The sequence below is a fragment of the Typopeltis vanoorti genome, chromosome 15, assembly GCF_054136105.1.
Source record: "Typopeltis vanoorti isolate ZY-2024b chromosome 15, IOZ_Tvanoo_1.0, whole genome shotgun sequence".
Classification (NCBI taxonomy): Eukaryota; Metazoa; Arthropoda; class Arachnida; order Uropygi; family Thelyphonidae; genus Typopeltis; species Typopeltis vanoorti.
In genome coordinates this window covers 8,335,281-8,358,957 of record NC_143563.1, presented here as the reverse complement: position 1 = coordinate 8,358,957, position 23,677 = coordinate 8,335,281, and the positions used below count along the sequence as shown (strand labels likewise).

The 23,677-nt window shown below is 35.9% G+C and overlaps 1 protein-coding gene across 2 annotated transcripts in view; it reads right to left on the bottom strand.

Moving 5' to 3' along the window:
- Positions 1 to 23,677, bottom strand: part of LOC150098343 (uncharacterized) — a 554,092-nt gene that overhangs the window by 386,243 nt on the left and 144,172 nt on the right. For both annotated transcript variants that reach the window (XM_090404722.1, XM_090404723.1), the window contains exons 5-6: positions 16,807 to 16,931; positions 10,851 to 10,993 (exon numbers count right to left, since the gene is read on the bottom strand). In XM_090404722.1, the coding sequence (XP_090260848.1) occupies positions 10,851 to 10,993; positions 16,807 to 16,931 (268 nt within the window). The remainder of the gene's footprint in view (positions 1 to 10,850; positions 10,994 to 16,806; positions 16,932 to 23,677) is intronic.

Sequence of the window (23,677 nt, the reverse complement as noted above, 5' to 3'; positions counted from 1 at the left end):
TACTAAGTGAAACACGTGGGTGGCTCTAAAGTCCTATCTAGGTGGTGCATCCTCTATGGGCATTTGTAGGTGGCCTAGGATGTAAAGTGGGATCTCTAATAATTAATGTTTCCCAAATTTTGAGAAGTTTTATGCAATTGTATTTATTTAAATCCGGTTGATTTCTGAGTGCCGACACAGATTCTAAAAAAAAAGTCTTTCTTCTTTGAATTTACTATGGTGAAGCATGGTGGTTCCCCCCCCCCCCAAGAGATTTAGGTTATATCCAAAACATGGTCTGCAAGGCCAGATTGACCATAGTCATGATTGCAGATGTATGATTTGTGTTCTTCTAAACAGTTGTTGCTCATCTGCCTGTCTGTCCAAAGTAAGCCAGCTTGCAGGAACAGAATACTTTATATACTCCAGGCACTGAGAGAAGAGGAAGCTGATCTCTGGTAGAACAGACAAGGATAGCTAGTGTATGGTGGAGCTTAAAAGCTGTGTGGAGGTTGTACTTTTTTAAGGATCTGGCTATTTTTTCTGATATGCCACGAATGCAGGGTATAGTGATGGCATTTTTGAAATCCTTCTGAAGAGATGGCCTGGGAATGTGGGAGGAACTGATTATTTTTTTAATTGTCATTGTTGTAGCTATTGGAAAGGAAGGTGTTGTGTATGTGGTTGAATTCGGTTGAAAGGGCAGTATCAGTGGAACAAAGATTGTGGGCTCTATTGGTTAGAATTTTAATAATTCCATATTGTTGAGAAGATGGTGATGGGAGAGTTCGTGAATGTATCTGCCTGAGTGAGTAGGTTTTCTACATACAGTGAAGGAAAGGTTACCATTAGAAAGGCATGTTACTAAGGTGTGTAGGAAGGGTAAATTATTATTTTCCTTTTCCATCGTAAACTGGATTCATGGATGTAGGCTATTGAGGTGACTGAGGAAGGAGTCTAATGTGTCTGGACCATGAGTCCAAACAGAGAACACATCATCTACATATATCTTAGCTATGTAGAATTTGGGAGGACCTGAATCTATGGTCATTTTTCAAAATTTTCCATGCAAAAACTGGCAGGGGGGGTTGAGAGGGGAGAAACCCATGGCTGTTCCCTCTGTGTAAATTTTGTTCTTCCAAGAAAAATAACTAGAATTGATGGCAAAGGAAAAGAGATCTAAGATATCAGAAGGAAAAATGACTTTTTTTTTTGTAATCTTTAATCCCTTTTGTAATTTGTAATCCCTGAAGATGTCTCAGTGACTGATATGAAATACTGGAAGCATTAAAATCATTTAATCCTTTCCCAGTGCTATAAATATTCCATTAACACTCTAACATGAGATCACATCTCCTGCTATCTACCAAGCTCTGCAAGACTACATTCCCTTAATTTGTCCTCATACTCTTAGTTATTCATCTCTGCACTGTCTCTCAAATGTTTTGTTATTGCCAATATAACAGGCAACTAGATGTCAGAAATCCAAATCAGACCTGATTAGTGCTTGATACAGTAGAATGGGAAATCTACTCACCCATACTTGTCAGGATTCTTCACATTATTGCAGCAATTTTCAGGATAATCCTTGCAACTTTTGCAATAAGTTCCTGGAAATTTAGTTCCTTACCAATCCAGTATCTCCAGATTCTTCACTTCATCCTCAGTATGAACATACTATATGCTGACTAACCTCTCATAGATGACCTCTCCATAAAAAAAACCCTCCTGAAGCAATTTTCCTCCAATATGATAAACCTGATTCCATCTTCTCTGGCCAAAGTGAACTTTACACTTAGCAACATTGAAGTGACATTCCCATTCTTCAGAACTAATCACCAACCCATTCAAAATTCTCTTGCAAAATCAGATCATACTTAGTAAGGCTGCTCTTTCTAATTTAGCATCATCAGCAAACACTTTAATATGTAATATGTGTAGAAGTAGGGAGATTCTTGTTCCTTTGTATAAGGCTTTGATTAGGCCACACATGGATTATTGTGCCCAGATTTGTTCACCTGGTTTTCAGAAGGATGAAGAGATGTTGGAAGGGTCCAAAGATGACTGACTAAGGTAGTATCTGACCTCTGGAATGTCGAAAGATTGAGAAGATGCAATTTGCAGAGTCTGGTGGACAAGAGGAAGAGGGGGAGATATGATAGAGACCTACAAGTTGGTAAGGGGTTGTTATAGGATCAATGCTGGAGAAGTTCTACAGAAAATAGTGGGAAATTGGGGGAGAACCAGAGGTCATCCCTGGAAACTGTATAAAGAAAGTGTGAGTAGGGGAGTGAGAGGCAGGTTTTTCTCGTGGAGAGTTGTAAATGATTGAAATGCCTTGCCTGAGAGTGTGGTGTCTGCAAGGAGTTTGAATGTGTTCAAGGCATGGCATGATGTGTGATAAAAGGACCTCCCAGATGAGTCTTTGACTCCATGAGGTCTTGGGGTAATAATAATAATAAAATAATAAGGCATAATACAGTCATAAAAGACACTCTCAAGAATAGGCTACATACAGTTGTAGCCTATTCTTCCACAATTTTGCAGGTGTGCAAATGGGTAAGGAGTTCTAGGTTGATTAACCAGTCAACTGCACTTGGTGTAGCATGGATGAAGTCCGGCAGGTTTCCATTGCACGTTGGGTACATTCTACTGTAATGTGATTAATTGTCTGGTGGGGTGATCCACAGTTGCACCTGGGTGAGGTAATCATGCCCCATTTGTAAAGGTGGTCTGCACATCTGCCGTGATTGGTGCGGATTCGGTTAAGAGTAGACCAAGTTTTCCGAGGTAGGTCAAAACCCGAATGCATCTGTGTTGGATCCATTAATTCATGTAAGTCCCCTGTTGAAGTGTTACACCAGGACTCTTTCCACTTCTCCTTCATGTTGAAACTTGTCTCTGCAAATTTTTTGCTGTTAAGATTGGAGGGTGCCTTGACTTTAGCCTGTTTATTTCTAGGGGGTAAGATGTCTTTGTGGAAAATAGCTGTTATCAAAGGGGAACTAATCTCTGTGCTTCAACCATTAGATGTAGCAATAAACAAATTATTTAAAAGATTTATGAGGGAAAAATGGGTCAATTGGATGCAATCTCCAAATATTGAGGAAATATCTATAGGTAGGAGAAAGAAGGCCACAATTTTGCAGGTGTGCAAATGGGTAAGGAGTTCATGGAAGGAAGTGAAACCTGAAATTATTATAAATCTTTTCAAAAGTGTGGTATTAGTATTTCTCTTAACAGTATGGAGGATGACTTATTATTTGAAGATAGCAATGACTCAGTTTCTAATGAAGATTCAAGTTTAAAAAAATTTTGAAAAAGATGAAGATGAATAAAGATTTGAAAAGAAGATTAATGAAATTTATAGGAATTATTTTGTTTATTATATATATGTTAGATTTTTAATTTGTTAATGTTTTTTTAAGAATAATTTTTTCTAATAAATAGATAATACATGTATTAAAATTTAAAATTAAAAATAAATAATATTTACATGAAAAATTCGATGCATAATTCGTGCATATTTTACTGCAAAGAATTTTTTTTTTCCAAAAATTCCACATGAAAAATGTGATGCATTAAATACAACAGTGGGTCTTATAAGGTGAAAAATACAGCAATTACTAAGACAAGACCTACCCTTCACAAAACCATGCCACCCACTATAGAGTAACACATCCCTATCCATCCACTGTTGTATTTTACCTTTCACCAACTTTTCTAATACTTTAATGACCACTCCTAATATATTAACTGGTCTGTAGTTTACTACCTTTGTCTAGGAGCCACCTTTATGCAATGGTACTATCTTATCCTCTTTACACTCCCTTGGAACCCTGCCAGAGCTGAGACTTAAATTGAACAACTTTGCCAGGGGCAATGCCAATTCTCTTGCATGTCCCACTCCTGTGTCCATATTCATATTTTTAATATACTGAACACCTCCTGTTCATATACCTCAATGTTGATATGGATCTCAGTAACATCAACAATTGTAAAATTACCATTTTACAAGTTTATTTTTCACTTGATTAGAATATAATAAATTTAGTTTAATCCTTTATCCAAGTGTGAGAAAACAAAGTTTGCGCCCGAAAGTATCTTCAGGACTGGGGTAAGGTAGTGCAACACCAGGACGACTCCTTGCAAAGGTGGAGCAAGCTACCAACACTCCTATCTCAGTATTTCCCATAATGCAAAACACATCTCCTTGCGGATATGTCTAATGTTATGCATTAAGGGAAGGGCCACTACCCAGACTAGTTTTGACCTTTATTGAGGTCTCTTCAGTGGGAGCCAGGCCCAAGTGGAGATACCAGGCAGAAGCATTAGCAAGGTCATCTCTACCTATAGGAGTTGCCAAATAGTGTGTCAAGTATTCTAACCAAGTGAAAAATAAACTTTCAACATCTTTCTCTAAATCCAGAGTAATTTATTAAAAAGGTGGTACACCATTTGGCAACTCCTATAGATAGAGATGACCTTGCTAATTCTTCTGCCTGGTATCTCCACTTGGGCCTGGCTCCCACTGAAGAGATCTCAATAAAGGTCAAAAGTAGTCTGGGTAGTGGCCCTTCCCTTAATGCATAACATTAGACATCCACAAGGAGATGTGTTTTGCATTATGGGAGATACTGAGATAGGAGTGGTGGTATCTTGCTCCACCTTTGCAAGGAGTTGACCTGGTGTTGCACTACCTTACCCCAGTCCTGAAGATACTTTCAGGTGCAAACTTTGTTTGCTCACACTTGGATAAAGGATTAAACTAAATTTATTATACCATTTTACAGTTGGATGATACACTTTTGCAAAATGATCACTCAGCAACTCAACTATTTCTTTTGATTCAGTTAGCTTCCTACAATGAATATTGTTTAAAGTCATTCTATCATAGTCATTTTTCCTCTTACTTGCTACATAATCAAAAAACCGTTTGGGGTTTACTTCAGCCTGTTTAGCTAATTCTCTCTCATAGTCTGATTTGGCCTTCATTAACAAACTAGTCAACCTTCTTGCTTGCATTTTGTACTGTTCATGAGTATGCTAATCACTTTTGCATTGCCTACACAATGTTTTCTCTTTTTTTTTTTTTTTTTTGCAGCTCTTGCTTGCTTTACATTCCTACTCATCCATTTATTTTCAACTTCGTTTATTCTCTTGACCCTGGGTATGAAGTCATACTGCTACTCTCAAGCAATCTCTGATCACTTGCCATACACTACTGACATTCTTTCCTTGTAGCTTCTCAAGTCATGGCACCATTCCAAGGTGACTTCTGAGCTCTCATAATCACCAGCCTTATAGTTGAACATAAAACCTCGTCTTGACAGAGAACTCCACGTTCAGCAATTTCCTAGAACAAGACCACATGGTCACTCTCCCCAAATGGAGGCAAGCTACCTTGGTTATGGATGCATCTTCTGATGCTAGTATCAGATCCAACACTCTCAAATCCCCTGTCCTCCTCTATAATATGTTGTTTCATGTAATTATCCCACTTCCATCTGACCATGTCCCCTTTCCTCCTTCCAATCGATGTTTCCCATAGTTAAAGTCTCCCATAATAATTGTTCATCTATACTCATTGTGCTAATCTGCCTATACATGCCTTTGGTTTTATTGGGCATCTTCCTGTGGATCCCCTGGTCTATAGCAGCACCCAACAATGTATTTTGTCCTATTTCCCTCTATCTCACATCAAACAGCCTCAAATGAACCATTTTGCTCAGACCTAATATCCTCTTTAACTTCCAATTTTGTTGGTTGTAATTCTGTAGCTATCATCAGCATAAAATAAAATAAAATAAACAATATTAAAGGCCTTTTCTAGATTTTTGTCTTCTGATGGCTGTACACCATTTGAAAGAATAAATACTTTAGATAAATCTATAGGTCTCCAAATATATTCCTATAACTCTTTCTCCTCTCTAAATGGAAACCATATTCTCCTCTCCACAACCAAGTAAACAAACACAGCTGTTTCTTAGCTGCATTGATACTTCAATGTGTGCACGTGTGTGCACCAATTTCAAATTGCTGTTTGACTGAACAGCACTCTTCTTGTACGAATAGAACTAACACTGTGTAAAATATCATTTCAGGTAAGAAATACAGTTTTATTACACACTTTCACTGTTGATTCAAATCCTCCTCATTCAAATAAAGATTAAGTATTGCTTGATATAATGCCCCATTGACATCATATAACTGCAGCATATTGAATAGCTTCTCTCTTGGCACCTTGTCATATGCCTTTTCCAAATCGACAAAACTTAAATACAGATCTTTGTTATATTCCCATGCTTTCTCGACTATTTGTCGTAAAGGGAAGATCTGATCCTGACAGCCTCTATTTGGCCTGAATCCAGCTTGTTCTTCACCAAGCTTTTCTTCCACAATTCTTTTCAACCGTTTCTCAAGTATACTTGCATAGATCTTGCCAGGAACACTCAGTGGGGAAATACCTCTGTAATTCTCACATTCAGTTTTATTTCCCTTTTTATATATGGGTACTATGAGAGCTCTACTCCAATCATCGGGAATTTGTCCCTCTGTCCAGGCTTTCTGAACTATGCAGTTCAGCCACTGTAAGACTTTTATACCACCATACTTCAGCATTTCTGGTCGAATATCATCTACTCCTGCTGCCTTTCCACATTTCAAGCCTTTGATGGCTTTTTCTACTTCAAGTATGGATATGTATTCCTGACTGCATGCATGGTCAGCGTTTTTTACCACTGTGCTGTCATCACTGCTTGTTTCATTTAGCAGATCCTTATTATATTCCCATAATTTATTAACTATTTGTCGTGAAGTGAAAATCTATCTTAATGACCTTTATTTGGCCTGAACCCAGTTTGTTCTTCTCCAAGTTTCTCTTCCAAAATTTTCCTCTGCATTAAAACAAGGGCATTCTTGTTTTAGTAATTTGATCGACTTTTATAATAAAGTGCAAGAGAGTTGAATGAGTGGTACTTTGAAGGCAACACAAGATGAATAACGATAATAATTAGCTGAATTAGTATAATGAGCAGGCAAGAATGGTGACTAGTAAGAATAGCAAAAGTGCAATAAGAGCAGAAACTGGCAAATCAGGAAAAGAAAGCCTCTTCCGAAGTATGCTTAAATAAATCTTACCTGGAACACTTAGCAGAGAAATTGCTATGTAATTCTCACATTCAGCTATATTTCCTTTTTTTATATACATGTAGAAGGGAAACTATGGGAGCTTCACTCCAATTTTGCGGTATTTGATATTCTGACCAGGCTATCTAAATTATGCAGTGTAGTTACTGCAAAACTTTTCTACTTCCATATTTTGGTATTTCTGGTTGAATATCTTCAACTTCAGCTACCTTTCCACATTTCAGGCTTTTGATAGCTTTTTCTACCTCAAAGTTTTGATATATACTCCTCTTTGCATTTCTCTTGAATATTTTCTATTAATTCTGTACTGCTTGTTTCTTTCACTTTAGAGTTTTTCAAAGTAATTACTTCAGATATTTATAATATCCTTATCTTCAAGTTTTCATATCACATTTATCCTCTTTGATTACTTTTATGGTACTCTTTCCTCCACTTTTTAGCCTTTTAAACAACATCCAAAACATTTTGCCTTGTTCTTGCTTTAGTAACTTTTGAACATAGCTCTCTTACATTTCTCTCATATTCTTTTAGGTCACCTGCAGGCACAGTTTAAATTAAACTTGCCAAGAAATTATATTCTTGTTTAATCTTTTATTAGTGCAACAAACAAAGTCTGCACATAATTTATCTCCATGAGCAAACACTTGTACAGAAGCCAATGACCCACATCAATCTAGTATCCCACAATGCAAAGGAACCCCTCCCCAAGTATGCACACCAACATGCATCCTTAGCTATTCAATGTTTAATTACTTCATAACTGCCAGCTACCAATACTTGAAACTCTGTAGTCTATGGGAGAAAAGAAAATTGAGGACTGATTAGTTTGTGTGGGGGAGTGGAGATTCCAACAAACCCACTAAAGCTAGATGTGGGATTAGTTCAAGAAACACCATAGTTAGTGAATGTGTTAGCACCTTCTTGGATATTTATAAATCCTAAGAATAGTGGGAAAAGGTAGAGGAGGCAGTCTTCATGGCACTAAATTCAATCTGGTAAATCTCGTGCTAAAACAAACTGTTTCCCTGGTCCATATGAGTGCTCACTGTAAAGCTATTTTTTTAAAACCTCTTTTGAGAAGGATGGTGGAAAGTAGCATCGATGTATCTTCCTGTATTAGTTTTCTTCCTATTAACATAAAACAGTAAATGACAATTAAGTTGTCTTAAGAGTAACATATCTAAGAAAGGAAAGCTATTATTGGATTTCTATTTCTATAATTAATTTGATTCTAAGATAGATAGATTTTTTTTTTTTTTTTTTTTTGAAAAAATATCTATAATTCTGATAGGGAAGTCTTCCAAACTGCAAATATGTTATCTAAATAACATAACGAAATGGAATGAACAGAGAGTACAGGCATTCAAGATATGTTGTTCATAACTGTCAATATGGCAGTTGGCCAGAGTAGGAGATCAGAGAATACATTGCTGTTCCTTTTGTTTGTAAAGTTTATTCCAATAAGAAAAAATAAACACTATTAATGGCATAAAATAAATAATAACTTCTTGATATTGGGAGGAAAAAGCTTTTTTTTTTTTTTTGTAATAATTTTAATGCATCTAATACCAGAATATCAGTGCAAAGGAAAACCACATCGAAGATGAGCAAATGGTCAGTGTTGTGCCTGTAAAGGCAGAAGTTGGTGTAGACAGATGTTTTGCTGATTTATATGTAGGATTGCCTATAAAATTCACTATGGGTTCTACAAGGTATGTTTCTCTCATGCATTTTGGGAAGCTCATATAGTCTATCTAGGAACTCAAGCATAATAATCACATATCTCTTCTTTTTTTTTTAAATCCAGTTTGGACATCACCAAGAAAATTGCTTTGTTTATTAATTTGCGACTGTGTAGAATTTCTGGAACTAATTAGAATGATCGCATAAAAGAAGGCTGAGTTTTCTAAAATATTTACATCACAACAGATGTACTTTGTCAGCTTTTGCTATAATAATATTGTTATTCTCTTTGTAAAAGAAACTGAAATTTTCCTCCTACTTAAACTGCAATGAGAATGGTTTGAAATATTAAATGCATAGCTTAAAACATATTTTATTGGTAGCATGATAAAGAAGGTTACCAAGGCTTTTATTAATATATTATAAAGAAAATGCACTAATAAAGCTCTTTTAAGAGAAACAGCATAGTCAAGACCTTGAAATAAAACAAAATACCTGGTCAATTGTTAAAGGACAGCCATAAACGGCAACCATTAACATTAAGAGAAGATCAAGGAGGGAATGATATTTTTTTTATTCAACAAGACGTTATATTTTTGAATTTGATGGTTCGTGGTAAATGCAAAGATTCTCCATGATGACTCAGAAGATATTCAGTAACCAATAATCTGAAGATATCCAAAGAGAAGACAGCTGATAGTTCAGAAACCAATGTATAAATACTGTTCGTTCCCAAAATTATGAAATGAAAATACCACCACCCTATCTCACAAAAAGTCAAAAATGTTGAAAATCAATAAACCTCCCGCCAGAAAGTTTATGCTGTTTTTTGGGGGAGCGAGATGTTGTTTCGCCAGGAGTGTGTAGTGAAGGGGATGACAATAAATTTGCAAAGCAATATTGATCTTGAAAAACTTAATCAATTAACTGTGTTCATTTCAACAGCTATCATGAGTGATTTGAAGTTGTCAAACATTCTCACTGCAGCCTGAACTTGGATCCATCAAACTTCTGCTTATTTCCTAAATTAAAGATGACTAAAGATTATCTATTTTGAAATATAAAATTATCTTGTTTTTAATTTCATCACTGCAAGCATTACTTTCAGCATGCTCCTTGTGAAAACAAACTACTGGAAATATTTGGTTATTCACTTATGAATAAAGATTAAATAAACTTGAAATTTTAATTACTTAAATATAAAGAGCCAATAGGCTTCATTTCGACGATATAAACATTATTCAAATTAAGGGGATATTAAATCCCACATTGTTTTAAAACCGAATAAGAAACTCAAAGATTGGAATCAGAGAGTTTCATGCCGAATATAGTAAACTTAAAAGTATCGGTGGTTACTAGCGTGAGCTAATTCAAGTAGTCCTAGTACGTAGTACAATCTCAGGCAACTCGTTGCAAAGGTGGGGGAAGTTCTGATTGCTAATCTTGGTATTTTTCATAATGTAAAAACACATTTCCTAGGAAATGTATGCTGTTATTACATTATGGTGGGAAGTCACTACCCAGACCAGTTTCAGCCTTTTTTGAGGCTTCATCAGCGAGTAGCTAGACCAAATAGATACCAAAGGGTATATAGCGAAAAGAACTTATATACTCTGCTATACAAGTTGTCAAACAGGTGCAACCATTAAGTTACTTAAATATAAAGAGCCAATAGGCTTCATTTCAGCGATATAAACATTATTCAAATTAAGGGGATATTAAATCCCACATTGTTTTAAAATCGAATAAGAAACTCAAAGATTGGAATCAGAGAGTTTCATGCCGAATATAGTAAACCATAAAAGTATCGGCGGTTACTAGCATGAGCTAATGCAAGTAGTCCTAGTATGTAGTACAATCTCAGGCAAATCTTTGAGTTTCTTATTCGGTTTTAAAACAATGTGGGATTTAATAACCCCTTAATTTGAATCAAATTTTAATGTTTTCAAATATATCATTTTTCTCTAAGAGAATAAAAGAAAAATGAAAGTATTCACAAAAATGGATAATTAAATTACTGAGAACCATAGCAAACATACCCCATACAGATAGCAATGAATAGCTTGGTCAGGAGTATCACAGAGCATCTTAGGCAAAGCACGGAGGTAAGTAACATGTAGTCTTCCTGAATTACCATAGTCCACAAAAAATACTTCAACTTCTTGTATAGTTGGAGGATTACCTAGAAATTAAAATATTTTATACATTCCTTAACCAATATGAATAAAAAATTACACATTTCCACACAAATTGCCAGTATAACTACATGTACTACAACCTGTCATTTATGAAACTGTTTAAAAATTGTTATATGTATGCATATATAATTTCTCTTAATGAACCTCAACAAGAAAACCAAAAAAAAAAAAAGGGATGAGATGATGAAATTGTGAGAAATGGAGTACAATGGATGAAAAAAGCAGAGAGTGAAATGAAGAAAACTGGAGAGACCTTCATACAGCAGTGAATTGATCTAGGTAGAAGAAGAAGAAAGTCAAATGGAAAAAGCAAATACAGAGATTCTTCTTCTGGTTCCCATCTGCCATACGGCAGCGGGAGGGTAGCTATATGCTACCATTCTAGGGAGAGATGATTATGAGCAAGGTGGTTTCCCGTTGCCTTCCTTGCCGTAAGTATTTATGACTGTAACCTGTGTGTTCACGGGGCCAGTTTGCCTGCTTGCGGGATGAAAAACCCCAGATAAACTGGCGGAAAAAACTGCCCATGCCCAAGACCGGCTAACTTGGCTATGGCTGAGGAAGATCCTTAAGCTCCTCACGTCGTGGACGGGAATCGAACCTAGGACACTCCTTCCCCAGGCATATGGTTGCGAAGCGCAAAGCCACTAGGCTAACTGCGCAGACAAATACAGAGATAAAATTACTTTTTTGTAAGATTTTTATGTTTACCTGTTAACATTAGAAAAATACATAAAGTATATGCCAAGTAGCTTGACCATAATGAAAATGCTGTTCCCATAAATATATAAGCACTCAGTAATGTAAAACTTGCATAAGGAACTAATATTACATAATTTTTAAATAAAAAATTACATTACTCACACACAGCTTACTTAAATTTTATTTCATATTACAAGGAATGAAATAATCAGAGCCTATCATAATAGTTTTGCTCTAGCATTCTTTGAATTATTTTTTAAATTCAAATCCCACCCACGAGAAGTCAAACCTATCATATGTTTGGTGTCATGGTGGTTCAGATAATCTTGTTCTCCTTTTTTAAAAACAGAACATTCAGTTTTGTTTTGTTTTTTGTCTTATTATGTGTCACTCATCTGCTCTCTACTGTTCAAATATTCAGAAAATCATTCTGAACTCTTTGAATTTTTATCCTTGAAGCACCTGATTACCTGCAATCCAACTATCTTCATAGTGGAATCATCCCACTAGGTGACTTTAATGTATAAAACCCAATTAGATTCCTTTTTCCAAATCCACTGACCAAGCCAGAAGAGATGCTGATAGATTTGCTATGAGCAATTATTCATCTCCTGACCAAATTATCCAACAATCCTCTTCTCACTCAAGACAACTTTTTTAACCCATTCTTTTTTTTACTGTACATTTCTGAGGCAACCTCTCCTCTTGGGTGATTGGAATTAAAACCTCGTATTATGGCACTATAACACCACCAAGTGTTATAGTGCCTCAGATATTTTTACTTCTCTTTTCCATGGCCAGACTAGTGTTTCCATTCTTATCCATGTTGGAATGAAGATTTTCATTCCAACATGACACATTATGGAAAGGTTTGGTATCAAGTGCTTCTCAATAAATTGCCATCAATGGTCTGAGTTTGACCCTGTGTAATTGGACTGCCAGTTTTTTATCAGGTCATTTACTGTATGTTATGGTGAAGAGTGCTCTTCACTGCTCTGGACTCTGTTATTTCATCTTTCTCACTTACCTCAAATCCTATTCACAGTTTTGTTGATGATAGCACTCTCCATTCCTCCTACTCATATGACAAATGATGCAGATTTCAAACATCACAAGCTTCAAAATCATCTACCATCCCTGCCTAAATACCAATCTCCATACCATCCTTCGATGGGGTGATAACAATCTAGTCAACCAATGATGCTTCCAAAACACAATTTCGTCTTTTTTCTTTCAAAGAAAATATTATTTTCCCATACCTTTGATAATACTCAGCTTAATACTGAATACCAGATCTTTCTTCTGGGACTGACATTTACTCTGTACAAATCCCAAATCCATCCTTCCTTGTAATATTGCTCTTTCTCATTTTTGGGTAGGTGTGCACCTGTTAAGAAGAGGGCAGCTTGGCTAATTGACGAGACCTCTCTCACAGAATCTTTCCAGCCATTGGCTCACAGACAGTCAGTTTCCACATGGTGTCTCTTCTACAGATATTTTCATAGGTTGCTATGATATTTTCATAGGTTACAATGGATGCTAATTTCTGCTGTTCAGCAGAAATTAGCATCCATTGTAACCTTAATTTCTGCTATATTTACAATAATATGAGGATCACCAGCCCAATATTCTTTTACAGTTGGATTACTGACTCATCAAACATGTTACCCAATTTGTCTTTTGTTCCATCTACTTCAGTTCTATGGAACAGCAACAGCTTCACCCACAAAGTATTCCTCTAAGACTACCATCTCCAGCAATTCAAAAAGACTTTTTTTAATATCAATCCCACATACAAGAGGCCACAAGGCCTGTAGCAAATAAATGACATGTGTGGGAAAGGCTGTTCCAAAGAACCACGGTGGATGGACTAACATGTTTAGTTTGAAGTTCAACTGTAAAAGAGTATTGACAACTGCTGCATGTGTTCCTGGGTTTGGCAGAAATGGGAGGGAGGCATAATGGAAGCTAGTCCTGCTAAATAGTGCCCATGGAAATATTTGAAGAGAAGACATGTCTATGAGACAGTGGCTGAAATAAAAGAAATTCATCAATCAACCCAACTGCTCTTCTCTGAACTACATCAAAAAAAAATTTAGGCGGTATTAGGTGCATTTTATCAAATGTGAGAGCAGTATTCCAATGTTGAATTTGAGATTTGTACAGAGATGCAACTGGAGAAAATCCAGGTTGTTCAAGATTCTTCTATCTTTCTGGCAGAAGGGTGCTTATTGTTTAGGGTGTTATGTAGAAATTGAATAGAATAATGCCAGGAGGTTACCCTTATCTTTAAGTGATATTGTATTGAATGATATAATCACGTAATCACAAGAGAGATATTTAACCAAATATTTCGGTCTGGAAATAGCAGACCATCGTCAGTGGTAATACAAGAACAGTTTAAAAATACAAGCTAGAATACTAACAATAGATCGTTAAAATTATAACACGCCACGTGATGTTAAATCACTAAGTATGAAACGGAATATTTTGAAGTACAAACATGATTGAATTTGCTATTAAAAAAAAAAAAATTAATTAATGAGTAATCTTGATTAGACTTTCCCAGATTTTTGATATAGATATACAGTCATTACGATTCAGGTTGGAGCGATGGAGCAAGGCCTCCACACTTTCCTTGAACAAACGTTCGAACCTATAACGGGTTCGAACTCAATGGCTTTTCTGAAAAAAGTACTCAACGTCTTCTCAATTCTTATAATCCTCTACAAAACAACAAAGTTTCAACACGTCGAGTGCCTATTCCTTATATATCCGGTATTTCAGAACCTATCGCAAGAATTTTAAAGAAATATGATTTAACAACTACGTATTCACCTATTAACAAATTGTCTTCTCATTTTCCTTCTCCTAAAGACAAACGCTCAACTTTATCTCTTCCTGGAGTTTATCAAATTCCATGCAACTGTGATCTCTTTTATTTTGGACAAACTGGACGTTCTCTTGAAAAAAGAATCCAAGAACATCAATCATCCATTCTTCACAACAAACCTGAAAAGTCTGGATTGGCTCAACACAGGATTGAAACTAACCACAGCATCCTTTGGTCAAAGACTCGCCTCTTACATAGATCCCGTTATAGGTTCGAACGTTTGTTCAAGGAAAGTGTGGAGGCCTTGCTCCATCGCCCCAACCTGAATCGTAATGACTGTATATCTATATCAAAAATCTGGGAAAGTCTAATCAAGATTACTCATCAATTAATTTTTTTTTTTTTTTTTAATAGCAAATTCAATCATGTTTGTACTTCAAAATATTCCGTTTCATACTTAGTGATTTAACATCACGTGGCGTGTTATAATTTTAACGATCTATTGTTAGTATTCTAGCTTGTATTTTTAAACTGTTCTTGTATTACCACTGACGATGGTCTGCTATTTCCAGACCGAAATATTTGGTTAAATAAATATCTTTCTTGTGATTACGTGATTATATCATTCAGCCTTATGTCGCAAGTATCCTTGAAACAACAGATTCTTATCCTTCACGGGGAAAGTGATGTTGTATTGCTACCATTTGGATGAGAAAGAAGTTGAAAGCACAGGGCAAAAATTATGTCCAACAGCTTTTGCAAAAGACCAGAAGGCATGACTGCCATTGTCACAGGTGAAAAGTTTTCTACATTTTTTGAAAAACCATGGTTTGGATATTGGGTGGGAATTTTGAATAGTGAGGAATGAAATCTCCATTCCAACATGAATAATTTAACAAGTTCACAACAAGAATCTAAATCTGAAGAATGGAAAAATAGTATGACCAAGGAAAGGAGGAATAAAAGACACAAAAGGGAGCCATAATTGGTAATTAGTTTACGGAATTAACAACGCATATAAAGTATATTAATTAAAGGTAACTTTAATGAATAACTTCTATATTTCGGCAACGTCACATTGCCATCTTCAGGAACATAAAGATATGGTATGTGCATGCAGGCACTAACACAAAGCAAATGAGGAAGAAAGCAAGAAACTAATATTGTTCCTAAAGTCCTAATAGTGCCCTCTTGCGGGCTAATTTGGTAGTCTTGGCAGTTGGGCCGAAGTTCTCATAATGTAAGTCTCCCAAATTTTGGGTAGTTTCATGCACCCAAATTTGTTGAGGTTAGGAACGTTTTTTAGAGCTGCTGAAGATTCTTTGAATAATCTTTCGTATTTAAACTTGCTGTGATGAATTATTTTTGTTTTCTTCCAACGAATTTTACGGTGGGTATCTAAGGCATGGTCTGCCAGCCCAGAGCAGCTGTACTGGTGAAACCGGATGTAGTCTTGGTGTTCTGAAATCCTGATATTTGTTGTTCCGCCTGTTTGGCCAAAGTAGGACAATTTGCAGCTGCAAGGGACCTGGTATACACCAGGTAGGTCTAGGGGAAGTGGTTGGTCTTTGGTAGAGCGGATAAGGGATGCCAACTTTTTATATGGTCTGTAACAGGAAGTAAGGTCGTATTTTTTGAGGATATTGGTTATTTTCTCAGAGGTGCCCTGGATGTAGAGGATGGTGATAGACTTGGTGTGATCTTTATTGTGGAGGGGGAAGGGGAATTGTGGTTTACTGGTTTTAGTATTTTTTGGATTTTTTGGGGGGTTATAAGCCTTGCTACTAGAAAAGGGAGCCAGTTAGAATTGTGGACAATAAAGTTACCAAGGAAGATGGCTCTGCTATTGGGGAATTTGGATTATATGAAAAATCTTAGCAGATAAGAAGTTCAAGAGGTCAGAATAATTTTCAAAATTGAGAGAATGGTAAAGACCACAAATGAATGAGATGAGGCAAGGAAATATTAAGCCATAGAAGATAAAAAAGGGAGATTCAATCTTCTTCCTCCTCTGGCAAGAAATGTCAGATCGCACAGAAGTACAAGTACCACAAATGAGGAAGTAATCATATACAAGATGTGGGTTGGATAGTTAAAATAGGCTGTAGCAGTTGTGGCCGAGATTTAGGGTTCAGTCAAAAAGAAACATCAGGTTTGGAGGTCTAAAGGTGACGATGTACATCATTTAGGTTGGTGCTTATATCATGAATGTGTTATATAACTATAATAATGAAAATAAAATTATGCTGTAACATATCATACCTGAACAGTACAATGCAGTAATTTTACAGCGGTAAAAATTGTTATCCTTAGGATAGAAAGCCATGCAGAGCGTTCCGACTTGCACAGATAATTGGGAATAACCAGAATCAGCAGATTGGAAGGTGCTACAAAGAAATTATTTATTTATGGTAGAGGGACAACCATTAAAATAATCATGTAATGTTTTTATTTAATGCGTACATGATCTGCCAAATACACTGGCAAAATCTAGAAACAATAATGAATATACACTTTCCTTATCCAGCACATTTATCACTTTATTATAAAATGCAAATAAATTCCTAAAATAAAATTTTCTTTAATCACTATTATGCCACAGAGAATTCTATATTTAAACCTGTCATATCTCAGGACTTAAATTACTTCTCTAACACCTGAATTCTCACCCCAGAAATAATTGAAATCTATAAGGTGTTTTTTTTTTGACACTGCCCTTATCGTGTTAGTATTTTTATTTTACCCCACTTCCTTTTACACCATTCCCTGTTGCCACGCTTTTATTAAACCATGTTCAGGACACTGTCAATTCCTCCTTGTCACATTTTCTCAAAACATGTCAACATATCATCTAGATTCACATGAACCCTGCTTATCACCCTTCATATAACTCCAGTACATTCATTCTAATATTTCAATCCCTCCATCCCAGATTTTCAATAAAACCCATTCTCATCGATATAGAATATCCTGTATTCTAACATTCATATTGCAGCATACATAAATAATTTTACTAGGCCTAATGTGGTCAGTCACCTTTTCACCAGTGCCAGCAATGAAGAAGTTCCTCTTATTACCACTTTCTCCAACTGTCCACATTAAAAAATCCCAAGGATTTTTTTTTTTATCTTAGCTGGCTAATTTCCTCTTATACTAAGTTTTCTCCTTCCTAACTAAACTTGCCACCTTTCTAGCTTGCACTTTGTATTCCTTACACCTCTTCAGCATTGCCTTCTTTATACTTTCATAAAATTTTATTCCACCATGCCTATTTAATCATTATTCATCCATTCTACTAAATGAACAGAAATAGATAACTTATGTATAAATGTATTCAAAAGCAGAATTTTCAGTCTAGTATTTGTGTTAGGTTACATAAACAAAATGAAACATAATATTTAAACAACTGAAGGATAACAGAAGAACACAAAACATGAAATGAAACACTGCATTAGTTCGATGAATGTAAAAAATAAATAAATAAATAAATAAAAAATAAATTAATTAAAAAAATGGAGAAGACAACTGCTACACCCCACTCAAATTTGGTTTTGAAACACAAAACTTCACAGCTTTCTTTGTAAAATCCTTCTATTAAAAAATGGAGTTTGAAGAGATCTTTAATTTTATTCCATTGATCTCCAGCTGGCAGATAGCATGCTGAGCAAAATGACAGCTATTTGACTCTAGGTATCTAGTTTAATTTTTATTCATCTGTAAATGGGCACCAACCTTCCTGTCTCACTAAAGAAAGAAAGACTACAAGAACAAGGTACATGCATAGGATAATCATATCAGCTTGTCTTTTGGAGAATGCAGGAAGAAAGACAACTTGATAGAGGTTGAAAGGAGACTTGTAGGTTTTAAGTTTAGAAATCTTGTTGTTGTCTCAGAAGAATGGACATAAGGAAAAGAAAGTTACAGACATTTGCTTGAGAAAGTAATCTAAAATTTATTATTTTTTTCTATGAATTGGATGAAATTCAAAATGAAAAGCATTTCTGTGGAACCAAGAGCGAGGGTACAGTAGATTAACATTTCTATGCATCTGCCTTTAGATTAAGATGAAGCAGAATTATCATATCTCCCTCTATATGTTTTATTTCTGTAAAAGAAACAAAGGTTGTCATCCAGTAGCCTGAATATGAGAGGTCTAGAAAGGGAATATAATTAACAAATTCCATTTCCAGCATATGACAGTTTTGACTGGGAAGAATTATAAACAGAAATCTAAATAACACAACATAAACATATACACAGAAAAGGACTAATGGAATCCAGAATGTGTTTAAAGTTCAAAAGGCAGAAGACAGAAAACAAAACAGGGCAAAGCGAAAGTTTATTATGTGAGAAAGTTATACTCTATAAATTTTATCATGATTTCATATTGTTCTGCTTATTTAGCCACTAAAACAGTCTGAAAGAAACCAGAACTTACATTTAAGAAGATACCAAATATAAAATTTCATTAATTCCATCCAACTAGAATGGAATTGTCTATAATTTGAACAGTTTTCCCAAGTTTTGCCTCTAAACCTGGTTCAATTGAAACCAAAATTGAGAGGACTTAGCAAATTTTAAAAGAGATTAACAAATATCAAACTTTAAGTTCTATCCAGCAAAAGCAGAATTATTACTTTGCATCATTTTAAACTGTCTTGTTCAGAACAACAAATTTCAATAAAATATCTATCTATCCGAAGCAGTAGAGTTGGCACATACACAAATATGTGCTTCATGTTTGCAAAACACACCTAAAAAAACAATTCATGTTAATAGGCAGAACACCAGAATAGGTTAATAATATTTATTTACTTAGTAACACGATGTTTCATCCCAATTGCACAGGATTTCTTCAGGTGTAAATATATAAACTAGTAGACAAAACTGTAAGGACTAATAAAGGTGACAACCGTTATGCAATTATATAGAAGAGAGTGATGTTATTTTTTAAATTATTTCTAATTGTTCCGAAAGTTCTGCATGTTTACGTATTCATGTGAACGTGTTTGACTAATGAAGACTAGGATGTATTCAAACAAGTTAATATTTTGGTTAATAATTGAATGTTTAGGATCTAATGCTATTTCCAAAGATTTTCATGTTTCTTTCTGTTGTATCATAGCAACAGTGTAATAGTTCCGATTTATCCCATAAAACTTGGTGTCTCATTTGCGAAGCATATTGTCAGTCAGCTGAAGAGAGCACGTGTGATGACAAAGCTAAGGCTTCATTTCTAAGGTATTCAATATCTCGAACATGTTCTTCAATGTATTGTTCAATTGAATTTTCTGTCTGTCTATAGTAAGATAACTGGCAATATATATCAGGGGTGGCCCTAACATGGCTCACGAGCTGCATGCAGCTTGCATCCACAAGTCACATGGCTCTTCACGATCTACCAGGAAAAAATAAAAAAGAGAAGAGGAGACAACAAAAAAGAGGGAAAAAATAAAAATAAAAAGAGAGAGAGAAAAAGAAGGCTAATAAAAATTAATGCAATGAAAAAAATTCATTTGAAACACATTAAATAAAGTTTACTTGGAACAATTAAAATAGTTTTAAAGTCAAAACAATAATTTTAGTCACTTATTTACAAGTATAAGCCTTCCTTGTATTCATAAATATAGATTAACAGATTGAAAACGCATCCTCTCTCATAAAGGAGACAGATGGACTACATTTAACTCCTCTATGGCAGACAGTACTTTTCCTATCTGCTAGTCTTTCCAAATTTGTTTAATTAATGATATATATATATATATATATTAATTAGGAAAGTGATGATCATTTTTGTTACCTAACTGAAGCTACAATGGTGAAACTTTTTAGAATCTTTCTGTTATTTATATAATCTAAAGTTCCATTACTGTACTGAAGATGCCTGGGAAACAAAGGCAAAATATTTTCAATTATACATCAAGATGTTCTACAGGGTGTTCGGGATAAATTTGACAGTTTCGTAAGGAAAAAGAAAATCTTCTTTGTATCTATTAAATTTAATGAATTGACAAAAAAACATTACAGGCAGAGTTAATTACAATACTAACAACAAGATTTACTCAAAATAACCACCATTAGCATCGATCACAGCTTCAATTCTGCTTCGGAACCTCGAACAAGCTGATGCTACAGTCTCCCTGGGAAGGGCCGCAAAAACTGTTTTAATTTTATCCATTAACTGGGCTTTTGTATTACTGGAAGTGCGATTGGTGTCTTTTTCAACTGCGCCCCATACAAAATAATCCATGGGGTTAAGGTCTGGGGAGTTTGGAGGCCAAACATTTGGACTGGTGAAGTCGTAGAAATTTTCAGACAACCATTTTTGACTTTTCCCAGAGGTGTGGCAAGGGGCCGAATCCTGCTGCCATACATACGGCCTACCATTGGCTACCCTTGTTATCCAGGGCTTGACTACAGTTAGCAACTCCACGAACAAAGCCCGAATTCCAATGCCAGGGTTCTTCAACACCTGTTCCTGCAGATTTGCGAGGAATTCTGCTGTACGAACGCAATCAGATCGTCTGCTAGGGATCTTTCTTCTTGCTACATCCTCGTAGTCACCATTGCAAGTCTCTAGTTCATGCCTGATTGTTTTTACTGTATTCAGGGAGCATTGGGCAGCAGTCGTAATATCCTTATTTTGATGGCGGGCACGAATCATCATGATACAAGTTATTCTCTTCCATGATTCAGGTGGGTTCCAGCTATCCATCCTTTCTGACATCTTGTATATGAATGAAGAAGGGTCCAAACTTTTAAATGAAGAGAAGTGTGTGTTAATACATGTAACTTACGGAAAAATATAATTAATTATAAATATGTCAAATTTATCCCGAACACCCTGTACATGTTGGTCACTGAAGCATGTGGCAGTGGATTTGAGCTGTTGTTAAAAAAAAAGTGTTTTATAAAAGGTGTATAGTGTGAATTCTGTTGTGAATTGTGCTCCATTTTTTTTCTCAGTAAAACAATGTTGTTTAGCATTTCTGCTTTAGAGTTTCGTTGTTACAGATAGTGTTATTTTTGAGTTACCGAGAACACGAGATCGGTCAGGAGTATTGGCAGCGGAAGAAAAGATAAGTCATTCGCTATTTGGTATAGATGAATATAGCGTTTATATATATATGTATAGATGAATATAGCGTTTATATATATAATACAGTGTTTATACAGCATTTATATATAATTAACAATTACTTTAATAGTTCCTCGGCAGTAAGGAATGATGGTGGATTCAGCTGCAATCGCAAATGGCGTGTCACCAAGTCCTCCACCATTTAAGAACTCTATTATAAGTAATATAATAAGGGACTTTGTGATATGCAGTGCTTGTGGCATGTATGCGTCTTGGGAGTTGAATATGTGGCTGGTGAGGGAGGGGGGGGATCCTTATGTGTGCAAAATGCAGGCAGTGAGAGGAAATAAATGAATTAGATATATCGATAACTGACCTAGTTGCTACAGCAACGGGAAATGAATATCGGCAGATGAGTAGTGTGATAGGAAAGAATGAAGAAAAAAATATGAATGAGAAAATAATAGCCGATAGTGTGGAAGGCATGAGTGACTGTGAAAATTTCGGAGATAGTTTTTTTGGGAGAATGAATTTCGATTAAGAGTTACACTTGCAGAGAGAGAGAGCGAGATGAGCTGAAAGAGAAGGTGGAATGTCTTGTGAATGAGATGAAAAGTATGAAAGATGAGATTATGAGAATGGAAGAGATAAATGCAAGGCAAATCAGACTAGGGGAGATGGAGAGTTTTGGGAATGATAGAAGAAGAGAGAATGGAAACAGTAGGAGAGAGGCAATGAGAGAGAGAGGTAAGGGAATGCTAGAAGAGGAGAGAATGGAAAGAGTATGAGAGAGGGAATGAGAGAGAGGTATGGGAATGCTAGAACAGGAGAGAATAGGAGCAGTAGACGAGAGGGAATGAGAGAGACGTATGGGAATGACAGAGGAGGGGAGAATGGAAACAGTCAGAGAGAGGAAATGAGAATGCGACGGAGCACTTGAACCAGGGATAGAGTGATGTCAGGAAGGCAGGTAACTAGGGGAACACAGAAATAAAGGAGATGAATTGGTGGCAATGATAGCATTAGCCTGAGTAAAGATTATTGGGATCTCGAAGACATGGTTGATGGAAGATGATATAACAACAAGAATTTAAGTAGCAGGGTACAGCATTTTTCAGCAGGATAGGAAAGGAAAACATGGTGGTGGAGTACTGCTAATGATAAGTGATAACTTTGTCCTCTAAGAGTGAAGGCTTGGAAGGCAGTGACACAAATGGTTTTGAATGCATATGGTGTGAGGTAGAAGTGGCCAAGACAGGATATTTAGTGGGATATTGCTATAAAAAAGGGAGCACAGAGGGTGAGGGACCAGGAGATGTTTAGGCGGTTGAGCATGGCAAGTGCAAGAAGAATGATTGTTATGGGAGATTTTAACTACAGAAGTATAAGCTGGGAAGAGGAAAATGCAAGTAGTAAGAAGGGGATAGAATTTCTGGAATTCTTGAGGGACAAACGTCTTCGGCAGCATGTAATAGAGGGAACAAGAGGTTTAAGAGTTTTGGATTTGGTCATAGTAGCAGAAGAGCTGATAATAAGTGAGATGACATCTCTCCCACCACTTGGAGAGAATGACCATGTGGTTTTCACTTGGAAGATGAACAGACATGCAGGTGTATCAAAGAAAAGGGAACGTATGCTGAATTATAAGGCGTGTGATTATAACAGTCATAGGTATCAACTAGGGACAGTTCCATGGATGGCAGAATTGGAAGGCCAGGATATCATTAGTACTTGGAAAATTGTGAAATGTTATTTGTTAGCAGCAATAGTAAGCTGCATTCCACAGGTGAAGAAGCAGACGCAATTTGGTGTAAAGTGGATGACAAACAATATCAAACAGGAACTGCAGTTGAAAAACGAGATTATGGAAGAGATATATGGGGGGGGGGGGGAGGGCAGATTTTTTTTTATTATTATTATTATTATTTCGGGCGACTCCAGGAGTCCTTAGACTCATCGAGGGAGGCCCTAAACATCATGTCCACACAACTATGCGATTACATTCTCACAGTATCTATCATACCTTGTCTTGAACTCGTTCACCGTCATAGCACC